Here is a 15,825-nt window from a genome sequence, read left to right on the forward strand (position 1 = left end):
CACGGTGTGGATATGCACTTTCTGTTAAGGCCCTGGTGCCATCCTTAAATCCTAGGTTTGACACCTTCTTAGAGGAAAGAACTTTTACCTGCATTGCAGCTCACTCCTGTCACAGTAACAGGAGCACATCTGTAGAGAAATGCATGTAATGTAATGCAATGTAATGAAATCAGGGTCGTTCGTCTTGCAGTTGAGTTAAAGACCCAGTTTGGGTGAGTGTAATCTCAGGAAAAAAACACAGACTGAGTGTGGGTCTGACACATGATAAATGCACTCCAGCATTGACGGAGGCTGTCACTGCCTTTGCACGCAATGTCGCACTCTTGGAGCGTGGTCCGTTTCAGGTTCTGCCAGGTGACAATCTGTCTTCACCGACAGATAGGCACAGGCTAATTAGGCTGTCCACGCTGATGCGCCAAGCATGGCCTTCAAGACTATGACAGCGAGAGGGAGGGAGAGAGGGAGAGAGAGAGAGAGAGAGAGAAAACTGCCGTGACAGCCCCTGACAGCCATGTCCGAGACCTAACGTGTTTGTTCAGGTTGGAACAAGACAACAGCTCCCTCACACTTCCTCATTCCTCGTGCTAAAAACACATATCAAAGCAATCTATAAAAAGCATCAAATGTCTAAGCCGGAGAAACGTTCAAGATGAGACAAACGGAGAGGGGCAGGCAAAGAGGGCACAAGAGATTACGGGCTGAAGGAAGCATTTATTTTGAGCTTATACATCAACACAAACCCCTATTACTGCACCACAAATCGCTACAATCTGTTTGATCCATCTTTAAAAAAACATGGAGCCACATTTTTTTAAGACCAGCCCAAACAATGTTAAAACAGCAGTTCTTCTGGTGTAGTTATAATCCCCATATTGCCTCTCAAGGCCCTCATTCTATACGTTTTCCTTGCTCCCGAAAGAGTCTGCAGGTCTCTCTCAAAACAGTGAGCGCACCAGCACTGGCCAAATCTCTGAAGAATATCTGAGCTATTTTTGCAGGGGGGTGAAACATGTCAACATGTCAAAACGAAATGCAAACTATGTAAGTTTGACAAATGAGATGTAGGCCAGGGACGTCACGCTGTGACCTCCTTAACTAGGGTTTGTCTCCGCTTGGCCTTATGGCTCTTAAGATCAGATCTCAGACAATGCTGACGCCACTTAAATGAGTGAACGTTTGACCCCGGGGGGCAACTCTCAAGATAGCCTATGCAACTGGTACCTCACCTGAAATTACAGTGAAGGACAGGCTTTCTGATGTCACGCTTGATCGATCCACCAGCAAGTCCAATTTTATTTAGCACAGTGCTGCTGCTCATGGGATTGACGCAAAGCACTTTGCAAAGAGGAACACAGAGGAAGTAACCCTGAAAATTGAATTCAGCAGTGACTAAATTAATTGATAGGAGGCAATGGGGTCGCCAGGTATCGCCAAAGATTGAATTAAATGACACCAAATGAAAAAAACTGCATTATGAAAAATGTTTCTGAGGACAGATACTGTACATGGAATAGCTTTTAAAAACTTACATTGTCCTCCGGCCCTTAGTGGGCGAGTCTGGACTGGCTGCGGTAGAAGATTTACCACTCCTGCTGCATTCGGGCAGACACACTGACCAGCCGTGTGACGCTTGGACAAGATTGGTCGTCCCGTGCCGCCCTCCCTAAAATAAGCCCTGTGTACTGTGCTGCCATCCCAGTGCTCTGCTGGCCCAGTTCCTCCTGGATGGACTCCCCCACAGAGACACATTCCCCTGCCCTTGACCCGCGGAGCACGCCAGCACTGACCACACCTCCCCTAATGACCCCACCTACTGCCGAGACCGCTTTCCTCTCTGCAGAGTTGTACCCGGGCTGCACTGACCAGCCCCCCTCTAACCCTGTGACCTGAGTCAGCAGTCAGCATCACACACCACCCCCTCCTGCCACCCCCCATTCCTGATCAGCCACATTCCAAATGAGATCTCTCTATTAGGTCCGCTGTGACGGACAGGGCTGGGGGAGCAGAGCCCACTGAGATTCTGCCGGTGTCCCATGATGCCGATGGTCTGCAGCACGTAGGCTTGTGTCTCCCACGCAGTGACACAAACCCTATGACGTTATACTGCGGGCAATTTACTCTGCGCCTCTACACCCTCAGCGTCCTGCATCTACCCAGGGAAACGCAGTGATGCAGCAACCTTGGGCACGTCAGGCTATGACGAGGCATTGGTGTCGCGTGATTAAGCTAAGTGTTACTGTTGCTTGTGAGGCCCCAGTGGAATAGCAGGTGATCATTCAAGTCTGGAATCAACATGAGTGACATACTGAGCTATACACACACACACACTTTCACATACACTCAAGAGAATCCCACAAATCTCTCCCTGAGGTCTGTGGTAACTGCACATGGTGATTCATGTAACAATCTCTTCCTATATTATCATACATTAATATTTCCTTTTGAAACATTACCCCCCTCCAACAAAACCCAACACTAGCTCTGGGCTAGCTCCTCTGAATGTGTGCTGTAGTGTAAAGCAGCAGATTGTCCATGCCACCCTGACACTGTGGCAGGATTACAGCCATTCCAGCAGTCCCTCCTAGCCCCTGAAGGGTCCCTGTGACACACTTACTGTACACGCTCTTAAAATTTCTGAAACCCAAGTCATTCACTCTCCAGCATCTTAAAAAGTGCCTTACTGTATGCTCTTAAAAGCAGAGCTCTGATAAAAGGAAACCAGCCTGTAGATACCTGCCTCTTTATGAAACCTCATAAAACCATGTATTCCACAGATATTTTATTTTGGGTCTTCATTACAGCTTCTATTTATTCTCCCGCATTACCGTGCTCCATGTTGATAAATTGTAGGTGCGTTTCAGAGGGCAACCAATAGGCACGCTGACACCTGATCATCAGAACAATATGTAAATACTGTGATACTCTTTCTACACAATGGTGATGCAGCAGCGAAACAAAGGGTTGCTTCGCATACCCTCATTTTGAACAGCGTGTGAACCCGCTGCTTAATTTCGCAACATTCATCCTGTGAACGCCCGTTTAGCTAATGCTATCCTTCAGTTGGTGATGCGGGCTCCTATTCTCCTCTGGCACAGATCTATTGTACTGTTGTTTGGGGGTTTTCCAAGTTTACTTTTCTCGGATGCATTGCGGAGTAAAAATGAAACAGATTTGTGCATCGCTATGCAGATTTAGCTCTGATGAGCTGGAGACGGAGTGTGAGAACAAATACCTTGCATTCTGCATGTTATCATCCTTTTATCAGAGAGAGAGGTGTTAACAGAAGTTCTCACAAAAACTGTGATGAAGGTGACACAATATACAAAATATGGAACATACAATGAACAACATAGGACAAAGCACACAATGTGTAAAGTTGCACCTCCTTGGGATGCTGGAACAAGGACGTAGAGCCAGTGTGCAGCCACGCTCACACACATCCTGGGATTTTTACAGCTGCACACCAGCAGTAGGGATGCACCAAATATCTACCTACAAAAGTTGATATGCAGGTACCAGTTCTGTGTGAGAAAATTGATTGACAGATGTCAGTTCTGTCAGTGAAAGTTGAGTGGCACAGGTGGCTAGTTCTGGCCCTACCTCTTCTGCTGAATAGAACAACGATACAGCCCTGATGCTCTCCGTCCACAGAGTTGCAGGCTGCTTTCGGCCATCGAGGCGGCCCCTCCCTCACGACCGAGAGCCGCCCTGAGTGACAGCTCTCCCGACTTGTCTGCCTCAATCTTCTCCCCACATTGTTCTCATTGTTTGTTTTTATTAAAGCTGCCAATCAGCCGGCATTCAGGGTAGCATGGGGTGTGGGGATGGCGGTGGCCCAGGGCCCTGGGACGAGCGGGCGATGTGGAGAACTTGGCGCTTCGCAGCATGTCCCCGGGCTCAGGTGGGGAAAGGCAAGGCAGGCACTGGCTAGAAAACCCGGGCTCGGCACGGGCCTGCGTCCTGTCATGTCGGATAGCTATTTTCATAACAATCAGAGCCGTGCTTAGCAAACAGCCCGGCTCCCCCGCTTCCCCCCCGCTGCCCCCGGGGGGCACTGATCAAATAGAGACCTCGGCACCTGCTCCACACACACGCGCGCGGCCATTTTCTTCTTTTTTTTTCTTTCCAAGGTTTTTGGAGAATTACGTGAGTGGGGAAAAACAAACAAACAAGGGATTGGGCAATCACATGACCAGCTTACGGTCGTTTACACTCAGAATGAGCTCAGACAAAGTTGCACTCTTTCTCCCTCTCTCTCTCACTCTGTCTTTCTCTTTCTCAACCAGACTAGCGCGTAGCAGCAGAATGCAAAAAGTCCTCTTCAAGGCAAACAGAGCCCCCATTCACGATGTTGGTTCCGTCTTGACCCGTTCGTGTCCGTCCCAGCATCGGGGGAGAATATTGAGTGTGGTGTCGGCCAATGTCGCGGTGAAACTTTTTGCGTGTTTGACAGGGAGGACATTGGAATGTAGCAAAGTGACACTTACTGAACTGTTCCCTGCTGTTTGTCCTCAGAACAAGCAACAAGCAATGTTCCTTTCTGCAATTTTCTGGAGGGGGGACCACAACTCAAAACAATGGGTGGCATCATATTGCCTTACACAACTGAAACAGAATAAATGCCTGACACAAAACATGCAAACCTTCTCAGTATCTGTTAAAATATTCCATAAAAGAAAGGGAAAATATTTTTTTTATAAATGACAAATACAAATCATATATTAGAAATCTGCCAATCACTGACACATCCAATTATATATTATGTCATGCATACATTGTACAATATAATTTACAATATATGTATTACTATGATATACCTAAAAATTGCAAATAATTAATTTATTAGAATTTAATAGAATGTCAAACGAAAATCTGATACTTAAAAGTGGTTGATTGTTAAAAGTGGAAGTACAAATTATAAAATGGATGTTATAAATGTTTGAAAAAATTTTAACTGTTTGAAAAATATTTGTTGTATGATTAATTGTTTCATATTTTCACATTTTTAACTGAGAAACATTCTTAATTCCTCAACATGGAATAAGTTGCATTTGAATATACTGTATTTTCTAATTTATCAATTCAAATTAAACATAAAAATAAGACCTACAATGATTATTTCATCGTGTCACCATGTGAATTTCTGGTGCTGTGCTTTGCAGGCTACAAAGCCATGGTGAAGTCACATCACCAAATTCTTTCAAATGCCATATCAAGTGTAACATCAAACGTAAATAACTTCTCACCCGTGTTAATTCGTTTTCAGTGTCTCTGTGACAACTGGAGATGTGTATCTTTGGTACAGTCACCATTTGCTCACAAAGCGCAACTTCAGTAAGGGTCGCCTTTTGGGTTACGTCTGTTGACCGTGTTTTTCTTTCTCTCTCCTTACAATTTTAGCCGGAGAAGGCTGTAGACTTTCTCATCTCCACCTCTTGTTCAGTTGGTCTTAAGACTTCAGAAGGCAGTTTTTTTTTTCATCAGCAAACGTCTTTTTCAGATCACCAGCCACCTGCCAAACTCCACAAGTTTTTTTTCTCAAAATATCTTACATGCTAGGTGCTAGATTAATTAAACTGAGATCCAAGATTCGGGTGTGTTCAGAGTCTAAACAGCTTTTTCACTTATGTGTATCACACTCAACTGAGTATAGTATCATTCGTTGTAAGCAAGTCGAAATGACTCTTATAGGCAGATTGCTTGAATCTTATAAGCAGGATATTTAAACAGTGGTAGTACAGGATTGACTGTGTCCCAGGGTTCTCTTACTACTTTGGCAGATTCTTATATCAGCCATTATATCTGTTAAATGTGCTGTATTTTAACATATATCATTTTTTGCACGACAGGTTTGGGATTGGATGTTGAGTTTTTTCACCAAACCAATGGAGCGCCATCCCCTCCCTTCCTTGCTTATGGCCCGGCTTCCTGTCACTTCAGCGTCTCGCAGAGCACAAACAGCGAACAATAACCCGCTAATCTCTGATCCTCTGGAACAGCGTGTTCCGACGCATGCAAACAAACACCGTTCGAGGAGACAGTTCTGAGTCATCACAGGAGGACGGAGGGACCGCCGATGCTTCAGATGATATGCTCATGATGCCTACATCGCTGCGATCCCAACATTCAGAACACCCCCCACAAGCCACCACCAAAGTCACACACACATACACACACACACATACACACACACGTTTGCCCACCCCCAACCTCCATCCCTGCCCACCCGAAACACCCAATGTACTGTGTGCTGGTCTCCCTGTCACCTGATCCCCCTCCGGCTCCCACATTGATCACACTGCCCCCAGCTCTGCCTCGACTCATTCACTGCCAGAGATACAACGAACCTGAGGGAGGGGCAGTCAAATTCACTTGGGGCATCAAACAGACAGACAGACAGCTGCAGGATTCATCAACAGGAATGAGAGGAAGAAGTGGGCAAACAGCCTCACAAAAACACGCAGCCCTACTGATGCACCCCCCTGTCCTGGGTCGGGACCCAGCACCAAGCAGTCCCGAGCGACGCAGGGTTTTATCAGATGAGGGGGAGCGTCCGGACAGACGTCAGGGGAGCGGCTGCTGTGGGGGGGACATGCAGTGCTCCACGTAAACCCTGTTGCTATGCCAACACTGGCAAGGGCTCGAGCGGAGGACACTGAGTGTAATGGGGGCTGGCCGAACGGCCCCGGAACAATCGGAGGAGCAGGAATCAGAGAGCGGACGCCATGTTGCATGGCAGAGAGACGAGAGCGCTGGGGGAGAGGATTTCTGAAGAATGAGTCACTCACACCCCCCCCCCATTGTCTCCTCTGTCTCCCCTCCTCTTCCTCACTCTGCTCATCTTTCTTCCTCATAGTATTCCTCCTTCTCTCCTTACTGCTGATCATTTCTTCTCCTGGCATCCCGTTTTTCACTCCTCTCTTCTCCTCTCTGCTCCCACTTATAGCCCCAATTCTCTATCCCTTTACTCTCTTTCCCTCTCCTCCTCTCCTCCACTCTGTCCCCTTGTCCTTTGCCCCATTTCACATCTGCCTGTGTATCAGACTGCAATTCTCAATATCGCTCTGAAAATCCGCTCCCACACAGGAAACCACTGTGCGAAGATGAAAACCCAGCGTGAAACAGAATCGGAGGACAAACGGCGTTTATCGAAATTTATCGCAAAACGTATATAAAATTCTTAATGTGTCTTTCCTGCTTGCTGTGAATAGTTGAGAGCGCGTGGCTAATGTTTGCAGGTGGCAGTCTGCAACAGCCCAAATGCTGCCGTGATGCAGAATACAAAACAGGACTTCGGTTGGCAGAGCACAATCACAGTCACAGAGGGAGGGAGAGAGAGAGAGAGAGAGAGAGCAAGGGAGGGGGAAGAGTACATCTCACTGTAAGAGCTGCTTGGTCTTTATTTTGTGTTTTCCCACTTGCCCTGGCGGGGAGCTGTGAATGAAAAGGAGCTTAAAGTCGACTCCTCGAGGAGCCCAGACTGACGCAGGAGGAAAAATAAAAGAGCGAGAGAGTTTAATTAGAAAGCTCCACGCCGGATCCTGCGGTGAGGGCCTCGCAAGGCCTGCACAGGCCTCCTGTACGCCCGCGCTCGGCTTTCCCGAGACCCGTCCCTAAAGTTCTGCACCTCCCAGGATCAGCCGCACAGCTGCCCGTATATCAGAGGGCTCTCCTCATTCTCTTCTCTAGGGTAAAAAAACACCCCAAAAAAGGGGGAATTTCAATTTTTGAGACCTGTTTAATAATAATGCTGAGTGCTCTGCATCTACCCCACAGAACCAACAAACTGAACAACCTATGAAAATAAATGCAAAGTCAGTTCAGGTCTGCTGTACGAAACCTCCCTCTCTCTCCTGCACTCGCATCCAGCAGGAAAGAGAGAAAGCCTCTGTTTGCTATATTCCGTCTTGTGATTTACTACATGTCACAGTCACACACAGTAGCAAATTACCAGCGCACTGTACGCTATGTGCCAAAGCTGGTTCGGCCACAGGCAGAGCGGTGCACAATGCTTTTAAAAGGCCAACCCCAAAATTAAGAAACAAAAGAGCACTAGATCTACACTGTATCTTTCTTTTAATGCAGTCTGTACTCTTTTTTGTCCGTTCCTCTACTCATTAAAGTGGACATTCCCTTTAAGAGCACACAGATTTCACTTAACATGGACTGGTATGCTGACAGCGTAGACTGTGTGAAGTTGCTTGATGAGTTGGACATGGGACAGATAAGGAAAACAACTCTGGCGTCGGGAGGCTGCGGAGGGGATGGTTTAAGATCGGACGGGGTGACACAGACGGTGATGCTGTCTCGCATGCTCGCAGGACGTGTGGCGGCCCTCGATGGGTCGTGAAGCGGTTGAGATCGGCGTTACGCAACGGTGCGCTGAAGGAAGCAGGCGGTCGCTTTGCAGGAAACGTCAGGAGACAGCGTTCTGGGGGACGGGGCGGAGGGGGGGGGGGAGCTGCGGCCAGGCGCCTAGGGAATTCGGCCTCGCTCAAGCCAAATTAAACACCCGAAAAAGAGAGGGAGAGAAAAAGAGAGAGGGAGGTTGGAGGAGAGAAACTCACCCCAACGCCAGAAACAAGCCACGAGGACTCAGAAGCTTGCATTTACGGCCCCTCCTGGGGCCTTGTCACAATAAACCGTAATCTTCGGTTTCAAGAAGTCGAGCAGCTGGGCCGGACAGGGCTCTTCTGCCTCCCAAACTCTCACAACACGTTTTAACGGCAGCCGAGACCTCATCAAAAAAAACAGTTTCAATAAATGTGGCCATTCATTACAATCTCCCACAAATGACAAAAGGGACTAGGGGGGGGACTGGCTGGCGAGAAAGGGAAAGAGAGAGAGCGTGCAAGAGAAACAGAGAGAGAGAGAGATTGAGGGAGTGGAAGAGAGAGGGAGTTAATCAGAGATTAGTGGGACTGAATTCAGTGTTGTGATTCATTATCTGGGAGTGTATACAGGGTGAACTCGGCCTGCCCCGATTGTGTGCCCTGCTGTAGCTTAGGAGAGAACAGATCTGGCTGGCTGTGTCCCGGAGTGTTCGGCCTCCATGCAACCCGGGACGGCCGGCCTTCGTCTACTCTTCTACAAGCCTGCCAAACGCGTGCGAGAGACCCCTCACTTTTGAGACTGTTTTTTTTTTCCAGCTTGCTACCCGTCTGTTTGATTTGATTCTCAATGAGACTAGCTGAAATGGAAAAAAGAGGAACACAAAGTGAATTGCTGTTCTCCCTCCTGCTCTCTGCTGGCAGACCACAGTATGATTTCGGTATCAGTTTGTCTGAGTCGTTTTCAGATCGTTGGCCCCTGCCATATCACGGTTAACCTTTTCTCTCCAGTTTAATCTGCAGTCACTGGTGCAGGGTATGGAGAGGGAGGGCTTGGGTGCATTAGTGCACGCCAGGTTAGTCTATCTCCCAGCACATACATTTTCAAGCCACCTTGTTCCCACCATGTTGACATTTTCACCATTGTGAGAATTGGGAAGGAAATTTGGAAAAAAAAACAATGGGAAATTAAACCTTCATCAGCACTGCAGGGAAGGTAATGGCCCAAATCCGGCATGTGAGGTGTCAAGGTGAATTTCGTGCGTGGGGCTCTGAGCCCGACGCCTCAGCGCAGAGAAACCCGACAGCTGCGCCGGGAGTGAGACGGCGCTCTGCCTCGCTGGCACTGTGCCCACCGACAGTCCGCAAATGCTGACTGAACCGCTGAGTTGACAAAGCTCGGGACAGCGCAGGCTTTTTTTTTTTTTTTTTCGCTCTCACAGATCACTCGCTCTGGTAGAAGACAGAGCGCCGAAACGGACCTCCGAGGTGAAGACCTGGCGTGTAAGAGATGATGTAAACCTCCGATACGCCGGAGCGGCCGTGGAGAAAAGGAGCCTGTCGCAACCGAGCGGTCAAACGTCTAAATTCCAGCATGCAGAAGAGGAGGAGGAGGATCAAGCTGGGGCAGCTCAGCAGATTACTGGAGATGATCGCAGCAGCGGACGAAGGCCCTGTTGACCTTTAACCCCCCTGGCTCTTGGACTCTGTTTATTCTTTTCCCTTGTTATCTCTCGTTTTATGTTGCGTGCTCCACATCAGAGCTCACAGACGTCACTGGTGTCCCTCCGGCTTCTGTTGTCAGTGAAAAGAATGACAGCCTTTGCATGACTTCTGCTGCTGCACTTTCCCCTACTTCACATACGCCACACTGCATTTCTCAGAGGTCCGCAGTGACAGATGGGTCTTCACGTTTCGTCGTGAGAGAAAGCAAGGGGGAGAGTGTAAATAATGACATCAGTCAGCCCTGTTCAGGCAGGCGATACTCCTGTGCCCCCGCAAGCTTGGGTGTGACCACCGGCGATCAGTGGGGATCGTGACAGCGCTCACCTCTTGGAGGTGCTCGGAGCACCATCGCAGCTGTTAAGTGGGTCAAGTGCAAAACAATGTAACCTAAATGCATCAGCAGCATTCTTTGAGAGGGTACACATGTCCTGGTCGCCCGGGCGAGCATTGGATCGGCCCAGATCTCTCCTGGGCGCACACACACTTTCTGAAAACTTGGTAAAGATCAAGGCTGCTGACCAACACCAGCAAGGTGTTCAGTAAGGGACGCCTACAGAAGATATCTGCACTTAGCTATTTAGGGAGAGAAGGCAACCTTTTATTTGATATGCATATCACATGTGCGCATACACTCACACACAAACAATGTGATGCCGAAGCTGGTTGTGAGGTCAGTCTTTTTCATAACTATCCACTTATTTTCAGGGAAAGTTCAGCCCCAGATGAGAACCAGGCAATGAAAACAGCTTTGATAGTCAGCAGACAAAATGTACACTACCAAAATGATTCCTCACATGCCATGCACCATCAATGAAGTTGGCCTCATGAATCAGACATCATCAAAAAATCTGTTTCATCTGTGCAACGTTTAATTCAAATGAATACTCACATATGAGTAAATTAAAACCAAAGGAAAGCCCCAATATGCACATGAAGTAAAACACCTAAAAAAATGTTACATCCTATCATATTTAGTGGGCAAGACTATATAATATAAAGCAAGGCCAAAAGAAATAGTTTCATTGTATTATCACTTATTCACTTGGTGGATGCTCTTATCCAGGCTGACTTAAAAAGCTTTCAAAGGAAGATATGTACACGTCATCATATCTCTCAAGAAAATAATTAATTGTAACAGTAATTGGGGCTTTGCACAAATGGAGTTGGATCGATGACATTGATGCACAACTGTCCTGACCAGCAGTGGAAAGGATCACTGACCTGAGCCTCGTCCGTCCATTCAGAGACCCACAAAACACCCACACACATACACACACAAACACACCCTCTGTCCTTCATACCCATGACCTGAATGCTTCTGCCATTTTTTTAAGATGGCTGACCCGTACTTGTGTAAGCTGCGTGATGGAGGCAACGGGGAGGACGCTCATCCTGCCAAAGGAAACGTCTAATGTATGCTCATCAGCTGCAATCTGGAATTTCCTGACTCTCCATGTCTCTTTATATTACTGGTTTTTATACCTGAAGACATTTTTTTGGTCCATTTTCTCAGATCTGATAAAAGGTCTTCAAGGAGCATTAATGTGGATTAATCACAAGGCAGGCTACGCCTCCATGATCACACTGGCTTACTCACAAAATCCACTCTCAGCTCTCGAAGATTGCCAAGATGTTTGGAGATGTTAATACTTTTACAGGGACGCAATTCATTAAAGCCGCACAAACTGTTCACTTCATACATTATCCCTCAAAATCAACAGGCTTTTCTCAGCTGCCGTAAGAGGAGCAGCAGGAAAGCTTGCGGGTGAGAAACTAACACACAGACAGAGGTGTGATTTCATGCCGTGCTTTAAAGAACTGAAAGCAGTAAAGTAACTGAAATTGAGGCATGTAACGACATGGCTGCAGTGAAAAAGCACCAGGTAAAAAACACATACAGCACAATTGGGCATGCACTGAAGTGAGACCTACTGTCCAGCCCCTGGCATTGTCACAAACTCCAGAAATATATCTCCATTTAATCTCATTTTAGATAGACAGAGCACCAATCCATACATTTTTCATGCAGAACCACTTGTCGGCCAGGGGCTTTCATAGAGAATCAGCTTACATTATAAGCTTTCATTACGGAAACCCATTTTGCAACTAATATAGCACAGATGAACAACACTCCATTGCCCATCTTCCCTTCACCATCATTTTCAAAGCATTCAAAGCCGAGAGCGTGCTGGCTGCGCCATGTCTACCAGGTCATCAGCTGGGAACTCTTTTTTGGGGGCTGGGGGCAAGGGGTGAGAGACTCACACACCCCTGCAGACCTAAAGGGGACAAGTGAAGATGGACGCAGGGGATGTCCCGAAAGACATTGCCTCTCCTTGCTCCCCCGGTCATCACTTCAGTTCCACTCTCCAGGGACAGATTTTCAAGTGAAACAGTAGACCAGAATCGGTTTGCTGGACATCCCTCTGAATACTGACCTGGCATTATGAAAGATTCTGTGGACAGTGGACATGTGAAAGAAAAAAACCTCAAAGCATTTAATAGTTTTTTATGTCTTTAAGAGAATGTTTAATCTATTATATTATTATTATTATTATTACTACTACTACTAGGCCTACTACTACTACTTTATTAACATTCTTTAAAAAGTCAGAAAATTGTTGTGATCAAATATATTTAGCAATTATTTATTATTTCACTTCACATCTAGAACAAAATACTAATACAACTAAGACTACTAATGCTAATAATAATAAACATTGTCACCTACAGGCTATACTTACGAAGCTGATGTAGCAAAATGTGAGAAATAACTAGTAATTTCAGTCAAGTTGGAGACGAGCTTTGGAGCGCGTCTATCAAGCTATTCCACAGCACCACCCCGCTTTTTAATGTAAAATTAAATTTAAATAAATTACAGAGCAATTTCATAGATCGAAAGAATTAAAGTAATTATACAAATCGGGTTTTATAGTGTTAAGTCTACTGAGTGAAAGCAGACTAACATTGTCTTTCCCTCCAAGCGATTTCATGCACAAATGAACCAACCCATGTAACAATAACCATACAAAAACAGGACACCTGCTTATTGTATCCAGTTTGATTTAGTAACTATACAAAGGATTCGCTGTAGTTTTGTCCATGTTGAACTTTAGCGCAACAGGTCCGTTCGACAACCGTTCGGCGCAGCGTCGATTTTTTTTCCTCCTGGGCAATCGTTCCAGAACTGCAAGGACGACTTCACTATACGCAATGATAGAGGCGTTCGAACCGTCAAACAACCAATTTACCGGAAGAAGCATTTTATTATATTATTTATTTTAATTTACAGACAAACTCTGCAATGCACATCTTTTTCATTTTAAATAATGCATCCTACCTCTTCTTTTCCTTTTCCGCGGTCATGGTTTTCTCTCTGTCAAATGTCCTTTCGCAATTCCCCGTGCGTCCTCTGCCAAGTCCAAGTGCGTTCGGATAGTTTTCACACCAGATTTAAAACACGCAAAACAGCTAAAAGGCGCAAATCTGCCACCAGTATTCTTGCAGAATATTAAAATGAATGTTTTGATTTTTTTCTGTTTCAGGCAAAGTCCATATTGCAATGCAGTCCTTAAGGCGGTTTAAGGTGGGCTATACAGTCTCAGAACACTGCCGAGGATTGTACAGCCTTCTCTCCGATTTCGGGTAGACAGATCTGAAGTATACAAGGCACGCTTTAAGTTTGCTGGTTTCAGTCCCCCTGTCAAAGTTTCCTCGGCTGTGCTGCTAGTCTGGGAAAGTTCCAGCCCCTGTCCCCAGTCCACTCCTGCGCTCAGCTGGCCCGCTGACAGCCGCTCAATCAATCTGGACGCTGTGATTGGCGGGCTCTCCTTGAAGACCCTCCCACCCCCCCGCACCCCAAGCTCTCGCCACCTCTCTCACCGCGTCCGTCTTTTTTTTTCGCTACAGGTCCCGGTCGGCGCACTTTGGGTCGTGGCGGGGCGGGTCTGTCGGTAGGTGAGCTCATTCGCTGCCGGTGTTTGTCCATCGACCTCAAAGATTGTGCCAAGATCGCTTTCCCCCCCCCCCCCCCCCTCCGCCCCCCTCCGCCCCTTATTTCAGCACTCGCGACGAGAAAAGCGCGGAGAAGAACGCACACTAATTTGCCCGCAACTTCCTTAATAATGCTACATAATCAGCGTCGGGAATAGCTGCAAATTGTATATATACAACCGCGACACGGCTCATACAACCTCCCTGGCCGTTACAAGTTCAAAGAGGCGCGCACATTCTCAGTGTTTCACGCGTAGTTTCAGTTCAGAGGTAGAGCTAGCCAGAGGTAGTTTTGACAGTTGAATATAATTGTAACGTTGTAATGTGTAACGTTGGCAGGCGCATTTTACGTGGGGGGAAAAACTCAGGAGGCCTTACTGATCGTCACGTTTTCAATACAAAATTATATGCCTTCTTTTTGCAAGTTGGTGTTCCGTCTTCATTTAATGTTTTACATTTTAAATTACCAGGATATGTTGCGTATATGCTGGTACTGACCATGTTGCTCATTTGATTTCATATCAATACTGATATGAATGTCACGTGTCTTGACTGCTCTCTGCTAGAAGTCGTTTATGTAAGATATATGTAGGTGTATGTATTGCGCTAATACACAAATCGCGTTTTTCCCCACAATACCATTTATTTTTATTTGTACATCATTCATTAGCAATTCAAACTAAATTAATGTATCTACTAATTTAAAATAACTAGTTTTTTCTTTCTGTATGGCATAAAACAAATAATTAAACCATTAAGTAAGCTTACAGAGCTGTGAAACTTGCCCTAAATGTAAAAAAACAAGATTATTTTAGTAATACAAATACATTTCCAACAAAACATTGCCCTCACAAAGTACAAATAGTTGATAGTGGAATGACCTCATCTCCAGAACAGCATTCAATTAAAAGGCCAATTAAACTTAATTTATTAAGAACAGCTAGATGGAAAAACCAGCATGCCCAGAGGTCTGTTGGGGCCAGGACTGGGAGAAAACTCTGGAGAACACTGACAGTCAGACAGTGCTTTTAAAAAACCAATCAATTTTGACTGAAGCATTTACAAGATGGGTTTCACATACAGATCCATTTGTGAATCCCTGCTGAGTAAATCAGTCCATATAAGTATTTCAAAGCAAACTTCAGTTCCACTAAATAATTTCACTGATGAAAATGCAAGAAGCTCCTTTTAACTGATAGGCATGTCTGAGTAGATTTTTCATGCTAATGTCGTTATGTATCACATTGGTTGGGGGAATTCAGGTTACTACCTGTACAGTAAATCATTGTGTGTCTCACAATATTGTATCATTGTAGTCTTGTTATTTCAGGCCATAAAAATCATATAACTTTACAGTACCAGCAATGGGGTGGTTAAGCAGTAGACTCAATAAGGACAGCATTGTGAAGATCATTTGCATACAGTATTATAATATGCTATCATTCTCCATACCTATTTTTAGGCTAAACCCTCCATTCCCAGTCCTGTGAGAGACACCCTGACCAATGCAAAACATTCACTGAAGAATCAGTGCCATGCTGAAAAAGACGGGAGATTAGTTATTATCGTTTCATAAAATAATCGGCAGCATTTTATCTCTAAAGTAAAACATCCACACTTAAGAAACAACAAACTAGCCCCTTTGTCGATAAATGTCTTTTTAAGCAATTAAGTGCCGCTAATCCAGTGAAGGTGAAAGCTGGGAAACCCAATAATGTACAGGTGAGCTTAAGAGTCAAGTTTAACGGGCAGTTGCTACTTAGACTACTGGGGTAGT

At 45.9% G+C, this 15,825-nt stretch overlaps 1 protein-coding gene across 2 annotated transcripts in view; it reads right to left on the bottom strand.

Moving 5' to 3' along the window:
* epas1b (endothelial PAS domain protein 1b) overlaps positions 1-13,845 on the bottom strand; it is a 38,581-nt gene extending 24,736 nt beyond the window's left edge. For both annotated transcript variants that reach the window (XM_036546474.1, XM_036546475.1), the window contains exon 1: positions 13,396-13,845. In XM_036546474.1, the coding sequence (XP_036402367.1) occupies positions 13,396-13,421 (26 nt within the window). In that variant the 5' untranslated portion in view covers positions 13,422-13,845. The remainder of the gene's footprint in view (positions 1-13,395) is intronic.
* Between the last annotated feature and the right edge of the window lie 1,980 nt (positions 13,846-15,825).

Source organism: Megalops cyprinoides, chromosome 15 (assembly GCF_013368585.1).
Source record: "Megalops cyprinoides isolate fMegCyp1 chromosome 15, fMegCyp1.pri, whole genome shotgun sequence".
In the NCBI taxonomy this organism is placed as follows: Eukaryota; Metazoa; Chordata; class Actinopteri; order Elopiformes; family Megalopidae; genus Megalops; species Megalops cyprinoides.